Consider the following 27928-nt stretch of genomic DNA (forward strand, 5'->3'; position numbering starts at 1 on the left):
GTCTCTGTAATATGGAATATTAGTTGTTCATGTGGTCCGCGTCGTAGAGGTGACAGTAGAGACTGCAGTGCCGCCTTCGAGTCACAGAATATAGTCCATTTGTGTGGCGGTTCATCACCAATGTGATGAAGAGCAGTAAAGAGCGCTGCGAGCTCTGCTGCTGTCGATGTTGTCGCGTGGGTCGTCTTAAATTTGATTGTTGTAGCTTGCGCTGGTATGACGATTGCCGCCGCGGAGCTGCTTGGAAGGACAGATCCATCAGTGTAAATATGCGTAGAGTCACGGTAGTTCTCGTACAAATATAGTAGCGTGAGCTGTCTAAGGGCTGGTGATGACAGATCAGCTTTTTTCGAGATACCAGGTACTGCGAGGTTGATTTTCGGCTGAGCGAGGCACCATGGAGGGATCGAAGGTCTCGCAGCCGGAGTGAAACAAGCTGGCAATGATTCATCATATGCAGTTATCGTTTGGCTGAAAGATGTGTGTGGCCTGTCCGCTGGTAGAGAGGCTAAATGGTGACGAGGAGTCCTGGCTAGATGCCTTATATGGGTCCTGAGTACTTCAATGTCAATGTGGGTCTTGACAAGGTGGTCTCTAGCGATTGCTATCGTAGCCACTGTTGAAGCACTCTGAGGCAGGCCTAGACAGATCCGGAGCACTTGACCCTGAAGACTTTGTATAGTGCGTAGATTCGTTTTGCCTGTGTTGATTATTGCTGGCAAGCTGTATCGCAGAAATCCCAGAAAAAGCACCCTGTACAGTTGTAACATGGCACTAGGCGACATTCCCCAGGTCTTGCCAGCGAAAAATTTGAACAGGTGGCATATGCCTGTCAACCGTTTTTTCACGTAAGATATGTGTGGGCTCCATGACAAGTCCCTGTCGATTATGACACCTAGAAACTTGTACGATCGGACCCGTCGTATTACTTGGCCATTTATCGTAACACTGTAGTTTGCCATGGGTTTGCGCGTAAATGGCACTAGTGCGCATTTCTCGGAGGAAATTTCCAGGCCTCGATTACGGAGGTAGACAGCAGTTTGTGTCGCGGCTTTCTGAATTCTCGCTCGCAGCTGTAGGCGTGTTACTGCAGATGTCCATATGCAGATGTCATCTGCGTACATTGATAGCCTGACTGTGGTTGGCACGTGCTCAAGGAGAGCAATTAGTGTTAGATTAAATAACACGGGGCTAAGTACACCGCCCTGGGGGACGCCGCGGTAGCTATAATGTAGAGAAGTATGGTCTTCCTCGGTGCTTACAAAGAAGGATCGCATGGATAGATAGCTCCGTATCCATTGAAACATCCGACCACCCACTCCTACCTCTGCGAGAGCAGAGAGGATGGCTTCATGAGTAACGTTGTCATACGCCCCTTTAACGTCGAGGAATAAGGATGCGCAGAGACGCTTACGGCGTTTCTCATGTTGAATGTAGGTGACCAGGTCGACGACGTTATCGATCGATGATCGACCGCGTCGGAAGCCCGCCATGGCATCTGGGTAGGTGTTGTGGTACTCCAAGTACCACTCCAGGCGTCCTAGGATCATCCTCTCCATTACTTTGCCCACACAGCTCGCCAAAGCGATCGGGCGATATGAGGAGAGCTCCAACGGCGACTTGCCAGGCTTCAGCAGTGGAACAAGGCGACTTGTCTTCCAGGTTGTTGGTAGCGTGCCATTTCTCCAAGATTCATTGTACACCTCAAGAAGAACCCCTCTCGCTCGCTCCCCCAGGTGACACAAAGCTCGGTAGGAAATTCCGTCAGGTCCTGGCGCTGATGTGCGGCTACACAAAGCTAATGCTGCCTTAAGTTCGTGGATCGAGAATGGTAGATCCAACCGGTGATCACGTGGTGGCGGACAGCTGCTCGAAGGTGATGGAATGTTGGTAGCTGTGAGTTGGCCGGATAATCTGGCGCAGAAATCCTCTGCCACGTCAATCTCCGATCTCTTTTGAGAGAGGGCAAGTGCCTTGAATGGGAATCGCTGTACGGGAAGTGTCCGCAGTCCGCGCACCGTTCTCCATAGTTGCGATAAAGGCTTGCGTGGATCTAGCGACTCACAGAAGGCAGCCCAACGTTGCGATTCGAGCTTGTCTAACCGGCGCTGTATCTTCTTTTGCGTGCGCCTGGCGGTCCGTAGATCGTCCATTGTTTTCGTACGTCGGTATCTTCGTTCAGCACGTCGTCGGATCGCTCGAAGTCGTTCTAGTTCCACATCATAATCATTAAGTTTCGAGGAGCATGTTAGAGTACGCATAGTGTCTTGCACCACGCTCTTGATTGCCTCTTCCAAGTCGAAAGATGGATTGGCGTCGCAGTGTTCTTCCATAATAGACTGAAATTTAGGCCAGTCCACTCTTTGGATCGTATCCCGTATTTTGGAAGCGGTCAATCCTCTGATCTTGATGTACGTGGGGATATGGTCGCTTCCGTGCGTCTCTATGTCCGCAAACCACCCTGCACGCCTGACTAGGCTTCGTGAGACGAAAGCCAAGTCAAGACAGCTGCTGTACGTGGAGCCACGTAAGAACGTAGGACTTCCATCATTCAGCAGCCAAAGTTCATTACTGGAGGCGAAAGATACCAGAGCTCTGCCTCTTGCGTTGATGATCGGACTTCCCCAGAGTGTATGATGGGCGTTGAAATCTCCAGTGATGACCCAGGGATTGGAAGTTGAGGAAAGGATGTCTCGTAGTCTTATGTAATCAAATCGACTTGACGGAGATAGGTAGGCGCCTACAAAAGTGAAGGCCAGATTCTTTTTCCTTACGTTGAGGCATACATATTGATTACTGTCATTAGGTGGTACAGGCTGATGAGTGTAGGTGAGGTCACGGCGAATGAACACCAAAACCTTACTGTTTTCATAAACAGCTGACGACATAAATGATTCATATCCAGAAAGCCTGATTTTGTTCGATAAGTTCGGCTCGCAAATGACGATAATGGGAAACATATTGGCGAACACGAAGCGACGGAAATCCGAAAGGCGCGCTCTGAGTCCGCGTGCATTCCACTGAAAAATAGCTGCTTGTCGGACGTCTTCCCTAAAAGACCGTGGCTGTGCAGCCATGATCTACTCAAGGGTTGCAAGCACCGGACTCAGAGCGTCCAGTACTTGAAGCGCACTTCTGGCAGACGGTGTGTGCATGTTGCTTAGCAGCACGCGAATGGCATTCATTAAAGGCCTAATAAGTGCTATCACTTGCTCATCTGTTTTCCGCGACTCCTCGGATACAGCACCTTGCTGTACTGGGGGCGGCTTCTTCTGCGGCTCTTCTGTCGGTCGTGTACGTGGAAGTGGCGGCCATTCCTTTGTGGAGAGAGATCTGGCAGTTTGCTCCCTTCCAACATTGGTGATCGGAGTGCTGGAAACGTCCGCTGATGATGATGCTTGACGAGGGGACTTTTCCTGAAAGCTTGATGTTTTCCGCCGTGAAGACCGTTGTCGGTGACGTCGTCTTCGCCGTACTTTCACAGCGGCCTCTTTGTGGGTAGAGTTGTCTCTCACCATTTGCTTAAGAATGGTGAACTCTTTCTTGATCTGGGGACAGTCTTTGGAAGAGGCGCAGTGATCACCTTGACAGTTCGGACACTTGAACGTGGTTGCGCTGCAGTTGTCTTCTGAGTGGGGTTCGGCACATCGAGGGCACACGGCCGAATTTCTGCAAACACCCTTCACATGTCCAATCTTCTGACAATTGAAGCATTGCATTGGTCTTGGAATAAATGGTCGAACCTGGTGGCGAAAGTGGCCGACCTTCACGTAGGGTGGAAGGCAGTCGCCTTTGAAGGTTATCTTCACACAACGTGTGTTGCCGAGGCGACCAACATGCACAATCACGTTGTGTTCGCTTGCTGGTTTTATGAGAATTGGGAGGTCCGCATTAGATATTTCATTGTCAATGTCATAGATGACTCCAGTTATTGTGGCACCATTCGTTGGCACGATGGATCGGACCTTGATGTTTCCCAGCTGCGTTACATGTTGTAGTATGGTCAGTGCACTCGGGTTCATCACATCGATTGCCAGGATGTTTCGTCTAGTATTTATCCTAACATCCTTGATCTCATTTGGCACGGTGTTCTCTAGATACACGGAGAGTGCTTGCCTGTTGAGGACCCGCAGGTTGTCGGTAGCGTTCTGTGGCACAAACAGGATGGAGTGAGGCCATCGCTGAGGAGCTGTTTTCACAGTGTTCGAGCTGGACGCCGAAGATGAGTTGATAATTCTTCGTTTGGCCTTGCGGTACTGGACAAGTCGAAAGCTGTCCTCCGAGGACTCGTCACCTGATGCGCAGTACAGCTCCGTGTCCTCGCTACCACTCGACGTACTTCCTCGCTTCCTCGAACCGATGTCCGCGGGTGAACGGGAACCGGGAGGATCCTCAGGGTGTTGTACATCCATCACCGCGATGGAGGGGGCGGTAGACCCCACAGGTGCAGTAAGAAGTCCAGAAAAACACAGAGACGGGCGAGATGTGTTCCGCAAGAGAAGCACTTCGTCTTCCTCTTGATCCTGGTATCTTAAGCTTCCCATTGCGCTCCATGTGGTGCCTTAAATTATCAGTTTTCGCACGTTACACATGAATAGTGATTTTTCCAGTACACTGATCGATGTGTTGAGGAAAAAAATGTTTTGTGAATTTATCCCTGGTTGGATAGGTGCAACCGTACCGGACCCCCAACTGTCACAAAACAAATGATTGTTGAAAATGCTGCTGTTTATTGCACACATATTATTTATGTTTATTTATTTATTTATTGGAACAGTACTGTTAGCCTTGAAAGGTTGTAAGAGGCAGTGAAGATATAATATTTACTAATACATAGTCGTAGAGAAAATACATGTATTGCACCTATTGGAACTTGCACACAACCACATACGTAGACTGATTTCGTGCACAACAGCACTGATACTGAGTATACGTCACATCGCAAAGCATACACGTAATACTAGGCAACAAAGGGGACTCATCCTTACGAGCAAATTAACCTGCTGACGGGTGCGCCTTCAGTGCTGTTACGAAAGCAGCAGAAGACGAACATTTCGCAACGTCAGCGGAAAATCTGTTTCATTCTGGGACGGAAAGAAGTAGTGTTAAAGGACGTCAGTCCGACAGTAAATGTCCCGTAGCTTCTCGGAGTGATGAGAGCATGTGGTAAGTTTGGTGACAGAGTGGTTAAAACTAGCATTTTTATTCCTATTTTATCGTGAAAGAGTAGCTACCGGAACTAGAACCGATCTGCATTACGCTCGATTTGTAAGGAATCCCGTTGAGCTTTTTTTTGCCTGAGCACTGAGCGGCACGCGCAAGCTGTAGGTACCGTAGACAAATCTGACCGATTTTCTTGTGCTGCCACGATCAGTTAAAATGGTATACATGAAGAACCATATATTTACTACGAGTCTTTTTGACTTTGCCTCGTCTAGATATCTAAAATGAAGTAGCTTGTGTATATATAGAGTGTCTCAACTATCATGCACCCATGAACCGAGTTAAAAGTATGAAAATGTCACGTAACTGGACATAACGAAGGTAATGTTGATTGCCGTTGCTTGGAGACACTCAGATTAATTTTTCCATTCCGCATAATTAAATAATCGGTCCTAATTGATTAATCAACTTCTCAAATATTATAGTTAGATTAAAAGTGTCAATGAGAAAATTGACGGGCAACATGCAAAACTCCCGATAAAGCTTCTGTTGCTCAATATGTGCTACATAAAAGTGTTTTTCCGAGTGTGAAAGAAGCCGGCAACACACTCAAAGTGCCTCGAACGGCCAGTCTCGCGGCAATATCAGCTTTAAAAAGAAAAGCTTTGTGAATTCTTCCCGCGGGCATCATTAACAATGATTTTCGGTCGTATGTGCCGTTTTCCATTGGCCAGCGGCCTTTGCTAATAATACGTTCAAACGCGATGGTTTGGCTTATACTCTTATGCTAGAACTGTTCCTAAGAGGAAATCCAGTCATCCTGGCGGGATGTATCTTTAGCGAATGTGAGCTGACATTGGCTAAGTGCGCTTAAGACCCGAAAGCTTTAAGAAATCGGCTGGCAGGGTCCCCACCACAGGCATAAATCGTCCGCGTGCGATTTGGTGGCCGAATGTGACTATAGGATGCTTTGTATCACATCGTGACGCAATGCGGCACTGTTTATTTTCAACTCATAACCATGACGACCTCAGCTGAAGTCGAAGCATTTAATTCCTTGTTAGTTTGCCCCCGAGTGCCTCGGTCAATCAAGCTACCTTCCCGCGCAGATAGGGGGCATACTCCGCTCTTACCAACGCGCAAGTATGTCTGCTGTGCAATGACACCCTGCCACTAGTATCTCGTGTTTTTGGCAGCAATACCTGAGGACCACGTGACTCGTATTCAGGGGTAGCTCCAGAGGGTGAATGCTTTATGCTGCTTAGCGCATGATTACTGGGTAACTGCACACAAGCAGCTCAAATGAAATCAGCGTTGGGCAATGATACATTAGTGGCGTCATTCGCCAACACATGGCAGTCCAGCCATATTGAATCACACACATGTGGCTGGTATACATATGGCCCCAGCAGTTTAAGTACTTTATCCGAGATTTCCCCCGCTGCCGTCTGCAAGAAATCGGGGGCCGAAATCAGAGAGCCGTTCATTCGTGTTTCATGCCATTGGTTCGACATCTGCGTTAATAATGTCCAGCATTACGATTGGCGAGAATTTCCTCTTACGTGCGATTCTAGCACATCAGAGCTTTTAGTAATTATAGGCTCTGATTACTAGGCCCACCGTATATTGGACAACTCCAGATTAATTATGACCACCTAGTATGCTTTACGTGCACCTAAATCTAAGTAGAAGCGCGTTCTTTTTTTTTTGCATTCTGGTCCTATCGAAATTCAGCCGCCATGGTTGGGATCGAACTCGCGACCTTGAACTTAGCAGTGCAACGCCACCGCTGCTGGGCTACTGCGGCAGGTCGAACGAAAAGCTTTTCATTCGTAAGGGCTCTCTGCCATTGGCTTGGGGCCCAATTCACAAAGCTTTTGTGTCTTTAGTGACCTTTGTCATCGACCAGCTGCTTTCACTGATTATGTGACCAGCATCAGGATTCGCTGGAATTTGCTCGTACAAACAATAATAGCGTAAGAGCTTTTGAGAATCCGGGCATTGCTCATTGGCGCCTCCTGTTGCGCAGATGCCGATACTTTTGTCATTCGCGTCGAAATTTTGCTCTTCAGAAAATCTCCACTCGACCTGAGACTAAAACAGAGATATTATTCTAGAAATCATTCAACACTGAATGGTCAAGTTTAATGCGCCAGGTCAAGAGGCGGCGTGCGAAGTGCTCCAAGTGTACACTCCTTGCTTTCGAATGCGGAAATTTCCGCCCACCATGGCGGAATGACAGATATTCTGGGGGAAAAAATCGACCCTGGAAAAAACAGGACAAGTGGCTTGCGGCGAGGCTGAAAACAGGTAGTGGGACGTCAAGAAAGGGCAGCGCGAATCGACTAAGACAAAAAGCAGGAAAGACAGGACAGCGCTGAACTCGCAACAAACTTCATTCGAAAGGACAGACATGCTTAGGTACTACCACTTATACCCACGTGCTCTCTCATCGATGGCATCATTATCAGTGCACATGCAAACCAGTGAAACCATGCAATCTAATTAAATGCTATGGTGTGGTTTAAAATGCAAATTCACTGTTATGCAAAGTTAAGGAAGGCATACTTACACAACGCGTTCCTTTTTTCCCTTGATATGGTAGGCTTCAATAATCTGATCACGTAATTGCTGTGTTCGGAAAGAATTGGTGTACTTCTCAAGATTGCAGCACATTCATGTTCAGAGCAATGCCGCGCTACATGCGAGTACGCATTGCCCACTAGTGAGCACCTATGCTCTTACAATCTAATGTTCAAGCAGCGATCGGTTTGGCGGATATAGATGTGACTGCAAGATTAAGGAAGGAAACTGGTAAACAAGTCCCATTCTATAAGGCACAAACGGGGACGCGTGCTTAGCAGTGCAGCCTTTCTTATTAAAAGCGGAAGCTGCCTGTGCCAACTTCCTATCAATGTTGGCACAAATTTCGCACATCTTGTTAGGGGCAGAAAAGAGAGAGTGAGAGCAAGGACAGGAAAGTCAGAGAGGCCAACCAACCGAGCACCCAGTTTGCTACCCTACAGTAGCGTAGCAAACCTTAAACGTTGCCTGCATGCTACATTCCTGAGGATGTGCGATGGAGTGTGTACATATCGAATTACAACTATGTTTTTCTTCTTTTCAGCGGGCTTTGAATTTCTCATTGTTGTGGCTGCTGAACCTTTTACACGCTTAACAAGCTTCTGAACGGTCGCGCGTATAGCACTCTCATGAAAAGCTGGCACTCCCAAACGCTCCAGTTGTTTTAAAGACTCAAAAGTCTGCTGAAAACGTGATTTACAAAATTCTGAAAGTAGGATTGAAAGTACGATGCCCTTTCTTACCACCTTTGAATGTGTGGAGCTCAATTTAGAATTGGTTTTTCTAACCTTCGGCAATACATCCAGCACACATACTTATGAGTTAACTTAAGCCTTGCACCTAAAAAATTGAAGCACGTTTTTAGCTGGCACTTCATGTGTGAATTCCAACCCTGAGCCACATTTGTAGAACACTTGAACTACTTTAGTAACTGTCGCCTGAAAATTAGAATTCTTCACAAAGACTAGAAAATCATCAACATACTTTAGCACTTTGATCGTTCGGTCATCCAGGTTATTTTCTATACTTCTACCAACCCTTCCTAGGAAAATACACTCATTCAATATGCTCAATTCGATGAGTACATGAACTCTCGCGCATGCTCAGGAATGCAGAAGGCAGGTTTAGCGTAAAGGTTATTTTTTCTGCCCCTAACAAGATGAGCAAAATATGTGATAAGATTGATAGGGAGTTGGCACAGGTAGCTTCCGCTTTTAATAAGAAAGGTTGCACTGCTGAGCACGCGTCCCCGTTTGTGCCTTGTAGAATGGGAGATGTTTACCAGTTTCCTTCCATTATCTTGCAGTCACATATATATGTGGGCCAAACCGATTGCTGCCCAAACATTATATTGTAAGAGCATAGGCGCTCACTAGTGGGCAATGTGTACTCGTATGTAGCGCGGCATCGCTGCGAAAGCATGCCTTCATTAACTTTGCATGACAGTGAATTTGCATTTGTAAAGCACTTCATAGCATATCATTAGATTACAGGGTTTTGCTGGTTTGCCTCTGCAGTCATAATGACGCCATGTGTGCTTTCTAGTGAAGTTAGTTGCGAATTGAGCGCTGTCCATTGTCTTTCCTGCTTTTTGCCTTAGTCGTTTTGCGCTGCTACTTCAACATGTTCAACAAGTACCAGCTCGCCCAAATATCGATTCTTCTATAGGTAGTGGAACAGTCAGAATGCTGCGCAGCGTTGGTGATTTCGAGCGGCGCTTTCGCACCATAGGGCCTTGTTCGCAAGAACAACAGGTGTGCAGGGTACGCTCGCGTTGCATACGGGACATTTTCTAGAGACTTCATTCTGCTTCCGCTCCCCCTCCGTGCTATCTTCGCTCAAGCTCTAACGAAGAGCAAAATTTGGGGAAAAAGGGCACGCGCCCAGCTCCGGGATACTTGTAAAGCACCCATGGAAGCAATTCGATTGGATTCGAATGAATCCGCTGGTTACTGCATATGGATGAATATTTGTCTTCAAATTTAAAACTAACAGTAATTTTAGCAAAAATGCTATCGTAGCCCCTCAAAATCTGCTTGCAATGGCGGTTTATGCCCTCCCTTTGGTGGACACAATTTTCAAAACAAATTAGATTCGCTAAACATGTAATTAAGAAAAAAATTCTTGCTATCACAATGCTGGCATACGTTTATATTTGAGACTAAGAGAACTTTTTTTTTCCAGACAACTTCACTTTGCTTGATTCTCCTGCAGAAATTTCGCTCCCAGGCAGCCATAATTAAATTTGACAATAATTCAGCCAATTTCGCGTTCAGGTGCACGGAGCTCAATTCAAAATGAAGCCCCCATTGTGACGCAGCTCACTGCACGTGGCATATCGTTTTCAAGCTGGACGTAACTGATAACAGCCGTGCTCTTGCTTTCGGTTGGCGAAAACAAGTGACGACTGACTTTCTGTCCCTTCCCGTCACGCTGACCTTCAGGCCTTGACCTTCTGGCGACATTCGAGCCCCTGAATGCAAAATTAGCTCACTTCGTGTCATATTGGTGGTGAATATGTCGGAACAGACGCGCTCCAGGAGAATCAAGTAAGGTGTACTTGGCTCTACTTTTGTCTTGAAGTTTCAAATATAACCGTATGCAACAATCGCGATAGAAATAAAAGTAATTGTGAAGTTTTTATTATTCATTTATTTGCAACTCTAACTTGACTCGAAAATCATTTCCACCAAAGTGCATAAAAACAACCTTTGCAAGCAGATTTTGCGTAGCTATGTTAACGTTCTTACTAGTATTACGGCTAGTTTAACTTTGAAGGTCGACCTTGTATATAGGGCACGTCCATCGCTCTTCGATATAAATGTTCCGTAAAAGACGCCACTGTGAAGGCGGCGCCATGACTATACGGGATATCTCACTTCTCCTCAATGTTGCGAAATATAGAAGTTACCAAACTTTGACAAAGAAGCGAGGCAACGCTATAAAGCGGAATGTACTGATTTCGCCGTACGGTGTAGCGCAAGAGAGCCGTACTCGCCAAACCTGGAACACGTTTTGTCGCTATTTAGCTGTCGCAAGAAGGTGAAATATCAACAGCGAGGCGCTCGCCACTGCTCGTGAAGCAGGAAGGCGTGTACGGGAGGGGGGGGGGTGCTTCTGGTCGGAATTATAATTACTGAGGAGCGTAAGAGCAGCACTAGAACCTGTAAATAATTGCCTCTGGGTGGAAAGAAAACAGCCCGCTTCAAGAGAAGAAATTCCCCTCTGGTTCGGGGTAAAGTTTCCTTTTTTCTGCTAATATTTCGGGCTTCGTTTGATGTCACATTGTATTTACGTACGCGGTAACATATAACTTGCAAAGAAAAAAATAAAACACTTCCACCACCTCAGAAGCAACATACTTCCGCGAAACAATTATTCCCACGGAAGCCACCTATGGCACATTCTGTGCTACATTGTGTAAAATGAGGAAATGTTTCAAAGGGTTACCAGAACACCTCTTACTTCCCTTTTGCGTCATTTAAAGGGGCGAATTTAATAAGTTCTTCATTCCTAAATGCGGTTTCGAATTGGCTGGCTGCCTTCACTAATAATTTGGCCATCCCCATTGCCTAGCATCGGCTCTAACGAACAGCTTTAGCGTAAGAAATTTTTTTTTTAATGCAAGCCCTGTCCACCTAGGGCCATGACACAAAATTTTCGACCTTGAATTGTGTACTGCACGTTAAACCAATACGCGTCCCACAGCAAGCTGGCAAAGTTTGAGCGCATTCGGGTCTGTAGAAAACTTGTATTTCAATCTTTTAAGGGCACATGTTTACCGTACAGCAGTCTGGCGACACTGAGTGATGACGAAATGAATTCGCATCCCCGAAAACCCGAAAACGAATCCCTCAGAGTAGCAGATACGGATCTCGGCCATGCTTTTGTGTACTGCAAGCACCGGAAGTTATTGGAAAAGCGCACGCGCACGCGCACGTGCACGCGCACACACACGCACACACACACACACACACACACACACGCACACACACACACACACACACACACACGCACGCACGCACGCACGCACGCACACACTTGTTGTGTAAACCATCTCTGTAAACCCTGTGTAAACCATCTGAAACCCATGACCCGCCGTGGTTTTCGTAAAAGCTATGACGCGTCGACTAGTGCTGGTTTGGAAACAGGAATATTACGTGGCAATCATAAAAGCGTGGAAGGGGCTCGCAGGTTATGGTACAATTACGCGAGTACTAACCCGAGGAAGTTATTTGTAGGCCCAAGAAGAAGTAACACCACTGTTATTGTCACCAAGGGGGTAACCTCACTCGCAGTACAAATATATCTTGTGGGTTATTTTCAACTCATGAAGAAAATATGGTGTTTTACGTGCCAAAACCACGATCTGATTATGAGGCAAGCCGTAGTGGAGGACTCCGGAAATTTGGAACACCTGGGGTTCTTTAACATGCACCTAAATCTAGGTACTCGGGTGTTTTCGCATTTCGCCCACGGCGAAATGCGGGTGCCGTGGCCGGGATTCGATTCCGCGACTTCGTGCTTAGCAGCCCAACACTATTGCTACTAAGCAACCACGGCGGGTTATTTTTTGTATTTCACTTATAGCCTCAAATTCATATACCTGCAATGCGGCATTCTGCGGGCGCACCCCGCAGTGGTTCAGTGACTGTGACATTCAACTGCACAGCACGAGCTAGGTCGATAGTTCGATTTCTGGTTGCGGTGGCCGTGTTTCGACGGAGGCGAAATGAAATAACTTTTGTGCATCGTAAAGTACCCCAGGTGGTCAAAATTATTCGGTAGCCCTTCATTGCGGCGTCCTTCGTTATTCACTGCGCAGTTTCAGGACGTTAAGCCCCACAGTTTGATCAATTTTGCAGGCGCATTCTTTGGATACGTTAAAAAAATAGCCGTGATGTTCCATGACTGCGAGCAGACCAGGAGCTGTGTAGGAAGTGAGCATAAACAAAAAATCACCGACGAATACAGTACTTCCTAATGAAAAATTTGAGCGCAGCTCTACACGTGTTTTTATTTCGCGATATATTGAGGCAAATAATTTAGGGAGACATGTAGCAGAGTCGGCAATCATAGAAAATTTGATCTGCAAGTCAAGCGGGTCGGCTTTTATACACGGCTCATCGAAGGTTCCAGTGCAATCGCTGGTGCGGCGTGGCTTCCAGAAAGTGCTACACAATTCATGTCGCGCCTACAATCAGACTGCAAAGCAATCACAAACCATGACAATCGAAACAAGCGCGAACAAGACCAAACCAATCAAACTAAACAAGCGAGAGTGAGAGCTGGCGCGTGCAGATGATAGCACGGAACGAGCGGTCCGGCTGCGAACAGATATATAGGAGTCCGCATCGAGCGGTTGGGTGTGTCCGTATGAGACCAGCTTCCGGCGCGCACGTCACTGAAGGGGCTGTTCTCATTGGTCTCCGCCTTATCCCACTCCGCGTTTGCCCTGTCATATTTTGCTGTGCTCGTTCGCTCGGTTACTCCGCTGACGCTCGCAGCAGGAACGGGCGCCTAAGAGCAGTGCTCTAAAGAAATAGCATGTGGTGTTGTCTCCTGTGCAGCAATAAATTTCAAGCACAGAAATAGTTCACTCGTACGTTTTTTTTGTGGAAGTATCGTAAATGCCAATCATTTATGGGTACTTTCAAAGCACAGGCTTTCCTTCACGTAATTTGCATTAACGAATGAATGGTCGTATATTAAGTGAGAGGAGAAATAAAACCGTCAAGTCGTGCCGTTTTTTTTTTTTTCATCGCGAAGCTTTCTTTTCGAACTATCCCGGACTTTCCTGATCGTGGATGCTGCGTGCCGTTTCTGTCTTGCCGAATAACTCACATTGAGAAAACCAAAATAAAAATTCGTGGTGTGCTGGCGGGATCGAGCTGCCAGATATTCTAACCATTCGGCCACTATCGTGCGTATACTTCCATCGTGCACACGCCAACGAGCTCTCTTAGACGATACGCGAATGAGTGACATTTGCGTAGCACAGCTGTGCGAGAGCACGTGCGAGCGCGCCAGTTTCCGTTACACTAAGGATTCAGGAATGAAATAGGCAAATTTATGACATTTCACGAAACCGCTTCACATATATATCAAGATATGCGTTGCATTGCACTTTTTTTTCTTCTGTCCTCATTTTTTTATGCCCCTTCTGTTACTTCCTCCCTTGCAGAGTAGCATGTAAGCCAGTGCTTTTACACCAAGAAACTCCTCTGCTTTTAAGCAAACAACTCCCTCTCGCTCTCTCAATGACGAATGAGCTCTGAAGAATATGCTCGTTATACTGAATGACGTAAGTATACCTGCCTTATGTTGTGCAATTCATAGCACGAATTTAACTGAACGTAAAACACCAAAGCCCGAATTCACAAAACGCTTTTACGCTAGAATTGCTCGTAAGAGCTAATTTGCGTCAATCCTGATATGGGACACATCATTAGGGAAGGCGGCCGGCCCATGACAAATATCACTTACGAACGAAAAGCTATGTGAATTAGCCCCTAGTTATGTTGCACGGATCTCTAGAATAAGTAAAGCGCTTTAGCGTTGATAATTGTAAGTTTCTCACTTTTGAGTTCTCATAGTGTTAACTTCAATAGAAAAAAATCATGCGGATCTAACTCGCATGTTGGAATCGGTGGGAAGCGAAACTTTATTGAAGCGGCTAATTAAATGCTACTAACGGCGATACGTACAATTGCGTTCAGGTTTATTCTGTGCAATGTGCCAGCTCAGGCAATGTTTATTTTTCAAGCAATCAAATAATAAAAACGAGCTTCTAACATTTCAAGGAATGCGCACAAAAATAGTTGAACCAATAGCCTATCTGGCTTATGCTTATTTTTGACTACAATGTCGTCACCACAGAGGTCACAACTGTATGCTCGCTCAATTTCATGCACTTGCGCGCTCCACCGCTCACAAGCTGTGCCGAAATGCAAACACCAAATCAGCGGATGCACAGTGGGAAACATCTACGCAGCGATGCTACGGTGAACTAGAATATATGGCGAGTGGCGCCCACCGACGCATCCCGCGTCTTAACACGCTTGTCGCGCGAAGTGCTGCTCGTAGCAGCGGCTTTGTCGTCGCTAACTGTTGAACGCGTCTATGGGGCTCTTGCATTGCCCAGGGGGCGCTGCGAAAAAGGTGCTAAAAAGCGCCCTCTGTCCTAAAATGGGTCGTACCAAGCTCCGTCGTCTGCTTCGGAAAGCACGTTTACAATATGGACCCGCCACTTTCGGTTCTGTTGTATCACGGCCTGCAGCAAATATCCGGTGCCGAAGATTTTTTCAGGGGTGGCACGCTGCGTAAAGGCAAGAAATTATGCAGTGCCGAATACCTGTATGCCGTTCAAGAATTAAGCGGCGAAGTTTTAGCGCGGTGTCAATCGCAAGTGAAGCGAGTCGCGTACGAAGTGGAACTTCAGGTTAGGTTTGCACGTTGCTAGATTCAGGCGCACAAACGCGAGGAAATGCTTGATATAAATGAATCCACAGCAGCGATAAGCAGACATCATGTGTACGGAACTGCTCGAGCACACGATCGTACGCGCCGCGAAGGCAGCGGTCTTTCGACATGCCGCGAAACGGCGGGCCTCCTGCAATATTTGTTGACTGCATGCCGCTAAACAAGTAGTTATGCCTGCGTTGTCGTAGCGGCCATCTGTCCCTTTTAGTAACTGCTAATAACTGATGCAATGCATATGAGCTCGCACGTCCGTGCGAATCGCGCTGCAGCGCGAGCTCGTAGCTGCTCGCTTGACGTAGCTTTTAATGACAGCGCTCGAACATCGATCTGCTGTAATCAATACTACCTTGCTGCGCTGCCTCAACATGCTGACTTGAGGTCAAGTATGAGCACATTTAACTCTCTAACCTGTGCTGCTCGTAGTGGGGTAGTGAATCGTCACCGAATCAGCCCGGCCATTTGTGGTCATTTGCACACACCTGGTCACATAACCACTTCGCATCGGTCGAATGGTTAATTGTCGCTGTGGCCGGGTCTCGAATCGTGAATTACCAGCCATGCCTGCTGCTATGTCGGTGTGCTGTCGGGACTGTAGGTGCAAAAGACCGAAATTTAGAACGCAGATAATCAAGCAAGCTTCAAGACAGGCGAAACAGTCAGCATGGCGCGAAGTTTCGCTTACTCAGCGCGACGAACTGCAGCTATGCAGCGTGCCCGACGCTCCACTTCGTGAGGCCTTGAAGGAAAACGGTAGAATCTGATGTTGGGATTCAGGCCTTCTTGCTCATGGCAGCCCACGACGCAGAAGTAATGACGGTGACGCCTTCTCGAGGCTGGGCTAGGTCTTTCCGGATCGGCGTCACCGATTCCGTCTGCTCCCAGCATTACGTCCCACGGCACACGGAGAGCCCGTTATCGTTAAACTATAGGCTGCGGCGAGCTCGCAGCGTGGTCGACATGGTCTACGAGAAGTGACGAGCTTTTTCGCACTCGCAACAGGGCAGAAAAAAGTGCGAATCGACGCAAAACTCGACCGAGAAACGTGCTTCGCCACAGCCAGGGCTCAATACGACCCAAGCTGGTACGACCCAGATGTCGTTTCCCGCGCCGCCACCAGGCGCCGCTACTATACCTCAAACTCCAGCGCAAGACGCCCATAGCAAACTGTGTAGCTCTACGCATCGCCCGTCTGAAGCGCGCCTCTGGTTAGACGCCAAATGCGCGTGGCAAACAGGCCGTGCTGCAGCGCGCAGCACGCTTCCCGGCGTTGCACCTCCAATCGTTACCGACCGCAGCGCCGCCACTGCGGCGACACGAAGCCCGCGTCGCGCCACTCGAAGAAGGCTGTAGTATACACTTTATCATGTCCCGAGGACCATGGGGATATTGCATGGTGCTTGAGAGAGAAGAATAACGATCACAGGCGTATGCACAGAGAAGTATACTAACACAGATCTAGCTTCATTTAGGGATTACGTGTGCCTCTCGTGTAACAGTGGTATACATCCATTCTAGAGATATGGCCCCGAATTGGCACCCATCCAGTGGCACATGCCGAATGGCAAAATCGCAGAAAGTCATGTAAATCAAAGGAGCCGCTCAATGGTACCTCTGCGATGTCATTGGTTTTTATTGCTTCTTGTCTCTGTCGAGTCAAGCGAGCCCTCTTGCGAAGTGTCGTATGGATAGCGCTTCACACCTAAAATTGTACAATAAAGAACGCTTCTAACATACTCCGACACAGCAAAATGTGTTATACATGCATGTCAAACGACTAGAACCTTGCGAACCTTATCGGTTCCTCAGATACAGCTTTTGTTAAACTCTAGGCTCGCGATGCACCGAACTGTGAGTGAGTGTGGTACCAGAACTCAATCACGCCTATCATTATTTAATATCCGAAAAGTTATCAGTCAGCATCAGTTAGAAAGGCGCGAACTTTTATTCAGGTTAATGAAAAACCTTTTTTTTTCTAATGGAGCTACTTTCAAACGCAGTTAGCGCAGTTAAGCGCAGATGCAGTAACCTGATAAAATGGGGGTAATGACGTAGAGTAAAAGCTACAGATTAAAAAATTTCCAAATGACCTAGATGGCTATGCCGGCTAAATTTACGAACGCAAATAGCACGAAACATCAAAATTTCTGTCAAGTATTATTTTATTTGATAAACGTATATATTTTTGTATGCCAATCCTTATTTTTACGTAAAATGCTTCCTTTTAAAGTCTTTCTCAAATATTTGATAAATAATCCTGTCACGTCTTTCACGACTGAAACTTTAAACACATGTAGCGGCGCTTCTCCAGCGATGACTCGGATGAAAGGTTCGAACCTCGAATAAGAGAAGAAAGAAATAAGAAGAATAAAAACTCATTACTCCGAACAATAATCGTACTTTCACATTATTATGTGGGCACCAAAGTCTGTGTGAGATTTTTCTCCTGCTGTTATTCTGCGGCATACTGAAAGCAGTATGCGAGTTCTCGATTTATGTTCAACAAAAACTGCATCTATGCTGGTTCAACTGTGTACTTAAAAGAAATTGCCTGCGATGGATAGCGGTGTTCCGCCTTTTAAGCGCGTTTCTGGAAGAAATAAACATTATCTGCATGCGAAATAGCAATGTCCAAACATTTAAATAAAATGTTCCTTAATTATATTTTTTTAGGCATTCACTTTCGGGCGAATGTTGCAGTTGCGAAATTGAAGCCGAGGAGTAGTGAAGTCATCTGAAGCAGCAGGAGCTTGATGTGTTTTTCTTCAAGTAGTGAAGTGATGTTTGCTTAGTAGAATGTTTCGAGATATCCGTCCTTAAGATGTGCTTTGAAGTACATTGAAGTTGCGTTTAACACTTTCCCGAAAGCGTCTCACCAGTAGTGCCAGACGCTCCATAACTGGGACACCAATTCATTATCTAGCTAGAATATTTTGAAGATGCATTTCTCGAATCTGAGTTACTCTTAGAATTTCTGCTGAGCAAACCTGACTTCCCTACTTTAACTTCGCACTTGTAACATCTGCCCTAAAGTGATTAATTAGACATTTTATCAGTGAATCTTTTTTAATAAGCTTTTTGCGCATTGCGGCTTTTCATGCAAATATGTCGCGTCTGCCTCTTCAAGTCATCCACCTGAACAGTAGGAATTGTTGATTATGCTTTGTGACTTTTTTTAGATCTGGTTCAACTAAAGAAATAATACCCTATATATATATATATATATATATATATCGACGGAATGCTTGCGAATCATGCTGCTCGTTGTGCACGGGATTGACTGCCAATAAATAGTAGAAAATGTAGAAAAATATATTGACCACCCCTTGCCCGACTTGATACTGCTGCTGTAGCAAACACCCAAATCTCACAAGCCACTTCTTGAGGCGTGTTGTCTCTGGACTCCTTCAGTAAGCAAGATAAATAAAAGTGTTCAAATATAAAAAAATGAGCGCTGTTCTTTTTTATTTCCTTAGCCAGAACGTTGTTTGTGCTGTGTATTCAAAGCAGAGAGTTTCTCTTCGCAAGTTGATAAGATCTGCTTGTGTCTTGCCAGGACCCGAGCGGCATGCGTACACAAGCCGAACAAAAGCCGGTTGCATGTTCTTGTCATGAAATTCTCCATATTATCTATACTCACAAGAGCATTTAAAGAAACTTGCTTATGTTCAACAGGCGTGATCATCCCGTAAACGTGGGACACTCTTTGCCTCGTAGGAATTAGTTTGTCTTAATTGCTGTTGTCCACTAACATATTGGCCCTTTCTTGCGAGCCTTTTTAATACACGGCAAATAGACAAGCAATTCCCACAAATTAATGGATTCTTCTGTTTATTGAAACTTTTGTTCTTCGAGTGGCAGAAATGTCAAGTATTGAGATGTGATGATGACGAAAGGGCACGTAGCTTGAGCTTGAACAGCTGAAAGGAAATTAGGAAAAATTGTTAGTTCACATGAAACTTGATACTATACTTCTACTGGATACAAAATGAACCGAAGCAACATATTTAGGCCAATGCACGACAAAGTTTAGGTCAGAAATATTATTTGGCTTCCTCTCAGAGCGAACGATAGCGATTGTCGACACAACAGGTCCCGTATTCACTAAGGAGAGGGTACGCTTTAGCGGTTTTTGAGAACAGTCGCAATCGAACACATTATTAGTTATACGTGACAGGGGATCTCGTCATTACCTCAGACCGCCGTACAATAACCAACCATTCTTAAAGGAGGACAGCTTTGTGAATTTAGCTGCAGGCGCGGAACACAGGACGGGGTTAAATAAGCGCTCAACTCAGCTGGAGAATTCATTATAGCAAGCAAACCTGAAATTTCAGCCAAGGACGCCTACGCCCGCATGGCCGGCACCAGCAGTCTTGCCGTAGGAGGACTGTCCAAATCCGGCCTGTTGTCCAGCGGCGCCTCCTTGGAAGGCCGAAGATCCCTGCTGTTGACCGCTTCCGAAGGTCTTGCTGTCGGAAGCCGAGAAGCCGGTATTGTGGTTGTAGCCCTGGTTGTTGCTGAAGGCGTTGACGGTTCTGTGGGCAGCGCCGCCAGCGAAGGCTCCGGATCCCTGGCTCTGCCCCGCGGCACCCTTCTGGAAGCCGCTCTGGTGTGCTCCGGCGTTAGCGCCGTAACCCGTCTGGAAGCCGCCGCCGTGTCCCACACCAACACCACCCAAGCCGACGCCGTGGCCGACACCAGCGCCTACCAAGGCGGGGTTGGCAATGACTCCTGGGCCGACGACGCCGACACCTGCGACGCCAGGAACCACGCCAACGCCATAGCCAGGCACGCCTCCCAGAAATCCGCCGCGTCCTTCAACGTCCTTCTTGTCCTCTTTCTTCTCATCTTCCTTAGGGACCTCTTCAGCGAACGCGGCGCTGGCCACGAGGGCGAGGAGAGTGAGGGTTGCGAAGAACTGCGTTGCGAAAATTTAATTATTTTCTGAAGTCTGCGTTTATCTGTGTCCCAGCGAAATGTGTTATCGAAGTGTGCGGTGTTGACAGCGTCACACGCGCATGGATACTGCACTTCTAGAATTAGTTTGTGCTTAGTCTCCTTTTGACCATTTCCGACAGGCGAAGTTCCGAAATAGAGTTCCCTGAATCAACTGCCCCTCACCATGCTTATTTATATTCGAAAGGAAAGGCGTATCGGTGAGGCTTTTAGGTAACCGATCTCTGTATTTTGCCTCCGAATGAAACCTCCATACACTGTGTGAAGCTGTACGTGCAACTTTTCAAACATGCACACGACTAAGTCACCGCCTCTCCCACATTCAATATTGATGAAACAAAAAATCTCCAGTTTCTTGATTCCTTAGTTTGCTTACAGGAGGAAAAATTGCAGGAGAGCTAGCAACGTAAATGCCGTATTACTTTTTAGCTAAGGTTAATATTCACTCAGATAAAACAATAATATAGATAACCGATAGTGTTACTTTCAGGGCGGAATTAAGCGTAATATTGGCGACATATTTTTGCGAGGCATGCTTGTAGCTGCAAAACCACATCACAATTTCTCCATACCTCCGTGAGATCCAAAGGAAGACGACATGTCCAGCGCGTTAGCGCAGGAGATATCACCTTCTTGTGGCTATACACGCTTCAAACTCTGGCAACTGTAACTAGCTACTATGGCATCGCAAATGTTTGCACGCAAGAAGTAAAATGCAGTCAACAACAGAGCCATGGAAGTTCACAAAAGCCGAGGTAAAGGCGAACATGCATTGAAACTGCGCAATAAGAATTCGAGAATAAGAACACGAGCCCACCTTCATGGTTACGCTGCCGCAAAAAGATTCTCGGTGGTCCTACGGCTAGTGCACCCCGCTTTGGTAGCTGCAAACTTGCCGTACCGCATTGCTGCTCCTCTTTTATACCACCTACCCGAGAGGACCCGTCGGTCCACGATAATATACAAATAAGAAGAGGCCCAACAGTGACAAGTTCTGCCAGTCGGCGGCATTACGGTGGAGACAAGCAACAAAAAAGAGCACCCGGAGAAGCCACGGCAGTGCGCCGAACGTTCCCCTCCTTTCGATTTCACTCTGCACTTTTTCGATTCTCTTTCATTCCGAGAAAGGATCAACCCACTCTCTGCTTTCTCGGTGCACTTCTCTTCCTCAGTGCGCACCGGCGTGGCGAGGGGGGTCCGGCGTTGCTCTCGGCCTTGAGGTCAGCGGAACGATAACTTGCGTCCCCAACGTATACGCGGGGTCGCCTTTCACGCCGGTTTCTGCTTAAAATGTTGCCCCGGGTTCGGAGTGCAATTCCCGCTGAAATCGTTCGCAGGCACGCGCACCTTCGGAAAAGGAGCACGTACTGCGTATCGGTGCGTTGTTTGGGAACGGCGAAATACGCGAAAACACTCAATATACACTGCAGCGACAAGAAAACACAGCGCAGGAGAGACACCGAGTAGTCGTCTGACATGTGGTGTATCTGCTTGTGATTGTTGTCGTGGGGACTAAGTGTTTTGAACTCCTCCATGTACTTCTCTACATTTTTTTTTGTGTGTGTGTGTTTCTTTGTGTTGGGAAGCTTTCCTATGCAGTGACATCGCGGTTGCTTTTCGAGGCAAGAGATAGCAATGCTATGTGTTGCTCTTCCGTCCTAAAGGGGTTCAATAAAAAGTTTCATTTCTAGAGTTTTTGCGTCTTCAGGAAGTCTCTGATTACGCCGTTCCATTTTAGAGGTTGGGGTGAGGGACGGGGAGATAGCAAGAAACAAAACCCAAAGAGAGAGGAAAGACAGAGCAGGAGAGGTAGGAAGAAGGTCGGTGGATACGAGTTTCGTCAGAAAAGCATTTCCCATCCCTATATATTGGCGACATATTTTTGCGAGGCATGCTTGTGGTTGCAGAACCACATCACAATTTCGTCATATCTCCGTGAGATCCAAAGGAAGGCGGCATGACCGGCGCGTTAGCGCAGGAGATATCAGCTTTTTATGCCTATACACGCTTCAGACTCGGGCAACTGTGACTAGTTACCACGGCATCACAAATGTTTGCACGCAAGAAGTAAAACGCAGACAACAGCAGAGCCATGAAAGCTCACATAATCAGACTGCAGTACAGACGGCGCCGATTGGTCGACCAATTCGACGTCACTGCAACGTCCGGGGACCATGCTGCAGGACGTATGAAGTCGTTTGTGTTTCCAAACGTGAAAGAAACCCACGAGTGCACGCAAAATTGCCGCGCGACTAGCCACTCGAGGTACTTTGCGGGTATTCGCGGGCTACTTTCACGCTCGGAAATACACTTTTGTGTAGCACGTATTGAGCCACAGAAAGCTGTATCGGGAGTTCTTCATATGGCTCTACAATTCTCTCATTGACACTTTTCATCTACATATTATCTTTGAGAGTGTGAATAGTTAAGAATAATTATGTAATCAGGCGGAATTCAAAAAATAATCTGAGTATGTCCAAGCGACAGCAAGCAACATTATCTTGGTTCTGTCCAGCTACGTGGCATTTTCATACTTTTAAATCATGGTGCATGATAGTCGGGACACCTTGTATGAAAGATAGAGTACGAAAAAAAGAAACGAAAACCATATGCTGTGGATACACGTACCATTTTTTTTACGCATCTAATTCAGTTGGTGTGTGTTTCCCAACAACATGCCATCAGGTGAAGTCGATGCGCGAGCCAAAATATTGCAAAGATGGGACTCTAATTCGAAACTTTCTTTTTGATGGTGTGAACGCAAATTACTTTGATGAAAGTTTCCGTGGCGAAAGTTGGTATGCTTCGCCCTTATATCCGCTTTTCTGCGTATTTTTTCATGGATCACCTTTGTGCGTTACCGACACCTAAACATAGGCCAAAATAGCGTGTTTTTTTCTAATGTCATGCTCTTATATTAGAGTTTGTGGCGCAAATAAAATCTTAGAATATAGTGAGTTTTAGGGAGAGGTCTATATAAATAATTCCAGGTTTTCTTCCTTCACCGTGATTTGCGAATAATTTCCCGAAAACGGACTTTTGCGCATATTTAACTTGATTCTATGGATTGATAAACACAAAAGTATTTTGTGAAACTGTTCATAATGAAAGCACAATCTTCAGACAATGTTGAAACGCAAAGTTTAAAAAGCGCGAAACGTAGATGCTTGGCAATTTTCCTTTTTCGCACCTGCTTTTTCACCGTTTCTTGAAGTTCAAATGGTCCTCAAGGGCGCAAAATGTTTTTCCGCTCAAAACTTTTTGGGAAAATACTTTCTAAGGGATGCATATATGTGTGTAATCTTTTGTAATTTTTCTAGAGAAATGAACATTGCTCAACCTCTAGTTGGGACAGTTGGCGTGGAATGACCCTTCAATGAAGTTATCTAAACTCTCACGCAATCATGCCCTGGGTCATGCTCAGCTACTTTTCGCAGTTTCGGTGAAGCAGAACGCTTGGAACTAAAATATAAAAAAAGAACGTTCACACAAACATGAATGATCAGGACATACACAGGCACTGAACAGCAACTATTGGTTTATTGCTCAAGGACGCGCTTTTTTAGTAAGCGCTTTTTTAGTAAGCGCTTTTAATATAGCATCCGAGCGACGGAACGCACTCTCGTAGAATCTCCGATCACAGCAAAAGATATCTTGGAGGCACAGAGACGAGGAAGGCAATGGTATAGCTTTCCAGACACATCCTTGGACTCAGCGCAAATGCGGGACTGGCGCCGACTACAAACCCGTACATACCCACACCTACTCCTACTACACTATATACACCCCACCCGGTATCCCAACACTTGCCCTTGGTGCGGAGGGCGGCCATCTCTTGACCATATCACATGGTCGTGCCACAGTCGGCCGCAAGAAATCCAATCACCCCTTATGGGGCAAAACTCCAACAGTAGGCAGTGGGAGATGTGGCTAGCCAGCACGGTGCGGGAGGACCAATAGGCCCTTCTCGACCAAGCCCGGCGTGCCGCGATCGCCAGTGGGGCCCTGGACTGAGTGACCCACCCACTGGACCTGAATGTGATTTTTTTTTAAATAAAAGTTTATACTACTACTACAACTACTTGATAAGCGCACGCGCTGTGACAGCTCCACGACGAGGAAAACAAGAACAAAAAAAAATTAACAAATAGAACGCAGACGACCATCACCGTGTGTGGCCAAGCTGGAATCAAATGCCCAGGCAGTGCACTTTCTTTCTGGAAACGATACTGCGGGCAGCTGATCCATGTGTCCTTCTCGTTGTCGATTTCTAATGCTTCTAAAATTTCTTTAGTTTGCGTGCTACGTTCCCTGCACACTAACTCTGTTTTCGTGGTCGCGGGCGAGCAGCAGTAATCTCTGCAATGAAAGGCAAAATGTGCCGAATCTTTAGCTGCGCACGGATAGTTGTGCTCTTTAAGCCTCGTTTGCCCGTCTGCCCAATATACATCTTGTCACTGTACAGAGGAATCGAATAGACTATTCGCTCGGTACAAGTGACATAGGGGTTTCTGTGCTTGATTTTGCCGGGACACTTTTCGTTTTCCTTTTCTTTCTTTTTTATTTAATTTTTTGCACGACCCCGACCATCGCACAGGTACCTAAAAAACCACGCTGAGGCCAGTCTTGCCACCGACCTTTCGCACATTTTGGAAAACTGCGTGCATATACGTTACTACCACCACCTTGTCTTTACAGTTGCTATTACTGCGCGTGGCTCCGCGTACTTTTTTCGACTTCTTCAGTATAAGACTTCTGCCAATGAAACCGAGAGCTTCGAGGGGTACCCGGAGTGTATAAGGCGGTGCCTTACTTGGTTTGTGAAGCTGACTTCACACTTGTGATGACGTGATTTTAGTAGTGCGTTGTGAAGTCTTCAGGGGACAATCGCCCTCTTAACAAGCTTTGAATGAGCCGATTGAAAGCGGGGGACAGGTTTGTTGCCTCTATGTTCGTAAGACCAACAAAAATGACTTGAGGAGAGATGTATACCAAGGCCTAAAAACATACGAACGCCATCGGTCGCTAATCCCAGTGTCAGAGTGCCACGCACTTTTGATTCCAACACATGGATTACCAACCAGTGGTTTCCTTATTCGATCCTTACGTCGAGGGTTGTGAACTAGAACAATACCTGGTTATCGGGGGTCATTTAACTTCAGCGGCTTTCTTTATTTCTTTTTTCCGTGTGTATCTGTGAATCAGTGACTGTGTCAACACTGTTAAATGCTGTCGGCTAAGCCAACCTGTCATTCCATTTCTAAGACACCACAAAGAAGTCGGCTGATTTCAGCGTAAAAAATTTATTGACTAATTGGTGGTAGAGCCACCACCTTTGTGATGAAGAACCAACGCTGTACTGACAAAAATATTGCTACTCAAACAGGCACAAAATGTTTTTGGACATATCAAATGCCTACATAATCAGATGAAGCGACTATGTCCGATGTTTTCTCCTTGGTGACATCACTTCCACTACTGCATGAACTCCGTCCAAACGCCCTGAAAAAGAGATACCGATGTTACATCCACTGACCACGAGTAATAACTTTGTACATGCCTACACATCATCGGAAGCTAGTGGGAAAAAAATATTCCTTCATAACAGGCTGTTTGTTCAAGTGCATTAACAAATTTTAAAAAATATTAACTTAACACGCCATGCTAGCCAACCGTAAGAAATAAATAAAGAAACGTTGCGGCTGCAGCAAAATTCACCTTATTCAAGCTTCGTACAACCGAGGTCTCACCTCGGGTTTTATTGGATTGAGATACAGTGCCTCGTTGTTATTGTCTCTTCTTATTCGCCAATCTTACGTGCTTTTGAAGCATCCCTTACATTTGATTAAACCCAGTTGGCCTTCCGGAATCTTCTAAATGCGCTTTGGGATGTTAAATATCCCATACCACCATGTTTTATAATAAGCGTCCTTCTTGCCAGACATATTAAAAAGGAGATGCTTTTTCGGGACTGAAACACCAATCCTTACGTCCTCTTTACTTTTGTTTATATAACGTTTTTCTACACGTTGAATTGATAGATGATATGCCGTTGAAGACATATAACAGTTCAAAGCTTTCCGAACATTATTTACCTTTAGCCGTGGAGGCCAACGCCCGCGTGTCCTACTCCCGCAGCTTTTCCGAAAGAGGATTGCCCAAATCCTGCCTGGTGTCCGGCGGCGCCTCCTTGGAAACCAGACGAACCCTGCTGGTGGCCAGAGCCGAATTTCTTGCTGTCGCTGGAGGAGAAGCCCGAGCTGTGGCTGTAGCCCTGGTTGTTGTTGTAGGCGTTCACGTTCCTATGGGCAGAGCCGCCAGCGAAGGCGCCGGATCCCTGATTGTGTCCCGCGGCGCCCTTTTGGAAGCCAGCCTGGTGTCCTCCAGCAGTGGCGCCGTATCCCGACTGGTAACCGCCACCCACTCCATGACCGAGGCCGACTCCATGACCGAGGCCAACCCCATGACCGAGGCCGACTCCTTGTCCAAGGCCGGCTCCGACCAAAGCGGGGTTGCCAACGACTCCACCACCGACAAGTCCAGGGCCTCCAATTCCGGCACCTACAAGACCGGGACCGACTCCGGCGCCGTAGCCACCCAGGCCTCCCAGCACACCACCGCGTCCTTCAACGTCCTTCTTATCTTCTTTCTTTTCGTCCTTCTTGGCGGCATCTTCGGCGAAAGCCATGCATGCCACAAGGGCGAAGAGAACAATGGTAACGAAGAGCTGTGAATAAAGAGAAAAAGTAATTCAAGTCATCTCACAGAGCGCAAATATCCTTGTATATAGAAGCATAAAGCTACTCTACTAAGGACAGCAAAAATAGAAAATACTGTCAATTTCTTTCCTATGTAATGTCATGCAGTCGTAAATACCAATTGTGTTTCCTATTTCCTGTGTTATTGTCTACCTGCTATTGATTCGTTTATGATGTTAGTAAACATATTCGTAAAACCTTGGCTTCATAAATGCGCTGTTTATTTACACGACTGGAAAATGGAGGCATTTCCGAATGTTAACCATAGACGTCCTGCCTGTAGTAGAAATATGTGTCTATGTAGTAGTCGATGTATCGTCGTGAGACTTTCGCATAGAAGTGAAAAACAAGTACGTTCTATGTTTGAATCAGCGTCTTTTCTTCTTTTTAGCAGCAGTTGTGTGCGACATTCTTTCTCACTCTTTCAAAAATGTGCAGGTTAGAACTGAACTATATATGACCTAAACTTCATTAAAGTTGCGAATTAGTCGTTACATATTATAATCCTCATATCTAAAGTTGTTTTACAAAGTTCGCATCACGAGTACAGCAGGGCACTATGCGACCAATACTTGTAATTCGTAGCATATACCTTTCATAAATTATTTTAATATTCACAAAAAGGTGAAAAAAATTCGCCCGGAGAGTTAGAGTACCTCTCTCCATGATGTAATTAAACAATTCAAGTGGAAAACTAGAAGTGAACTATTTTGAATGCACCATTCTAACGCGGGTGCTTGCAGTAAACAAACGAGGCGCATGTGTGCTCCTATAGTAGGAGAAAATGAGATGCTTCTCTCAAAGTGAACGCTAGAATTTATCGCTTGACATTACGATAGCACACGAACAAAACATAGTGCACCTACCTTCATATTTACGTGGTCAATCAACCTTAGCAAGAACGCAGTACGTTCACAAGTTAAGCTGCTTTCTTGAGCGTCACTCCTTCACAGCGGCTATGTTGCCATAAGGCTGCGCGTCCTCCC

General features: G+C 46.3%; 2 protein-coding genes across 2 annotated transcripts; both read right to left on the reverse strand.

The window, feature by feature from the left end:
- Nucleotides 1-19029: 19029 nt before the first annotated feature.
- Nucleotides 19030-21232, reverse strand: LOC135901115 (uncharacterized). The gene is made up of 3 exons (XM_065430792.1): nt 21002-21232; nt 19551-20146; nt 19030-19145 (listed from the first exon to the last, which is right to left on the reverse strand). The coding sequence occupies exons 1-2, from the start codon at nt 21005-21007 to the stop codon at nt 19559-19561; spliced, it is 594 nt and encodes a 197-aa protein (XP_065286864.1). The 5' UTR covers nt 21008-21232; the 3' UTR covers nt 19030-19145; nt 19551-19558.
- Nucleotides 21233-25471: 4239 nt separating this feature from the next.
- On the reverse strand, nt 25472-27928 carry LOC135901117 (uncharacterized). The gene is made up of 3 exons (XM_065430793.1): nt 27809-27928; nt 26280-26911; nt 25472-25686 (listed from the first exon to the last, which is right to left on the reverse strand). Exons 1-2 carry the CDS (start codon nt 27812-27814, stop codon nt 26282-26284), a joined length of 636 nt encoding a protein of 211 aa, XP_065286865.1. The 5' UTR covers nt 27815-27928; the 3' UTR covers nt 25472-25686; nt 26280-26281.

Source organism: Dermacentor albipictus, chromosome 1 (assembly GCF_038994185.2).
Source record: "Dermacentor albipictus isolate Rhodes 1998 colony chromosome 1, USDA_Dalb.pri_finalv2, whole genome shotgun sequence".
Classification (NCBI taxonomy): domain Eukaryota; kingdom Metazoa; phylum Arthropoda; class Arachnida; order Ixodida; family Ixodidae; genus Dermacentor; species Dermacentor albipictus.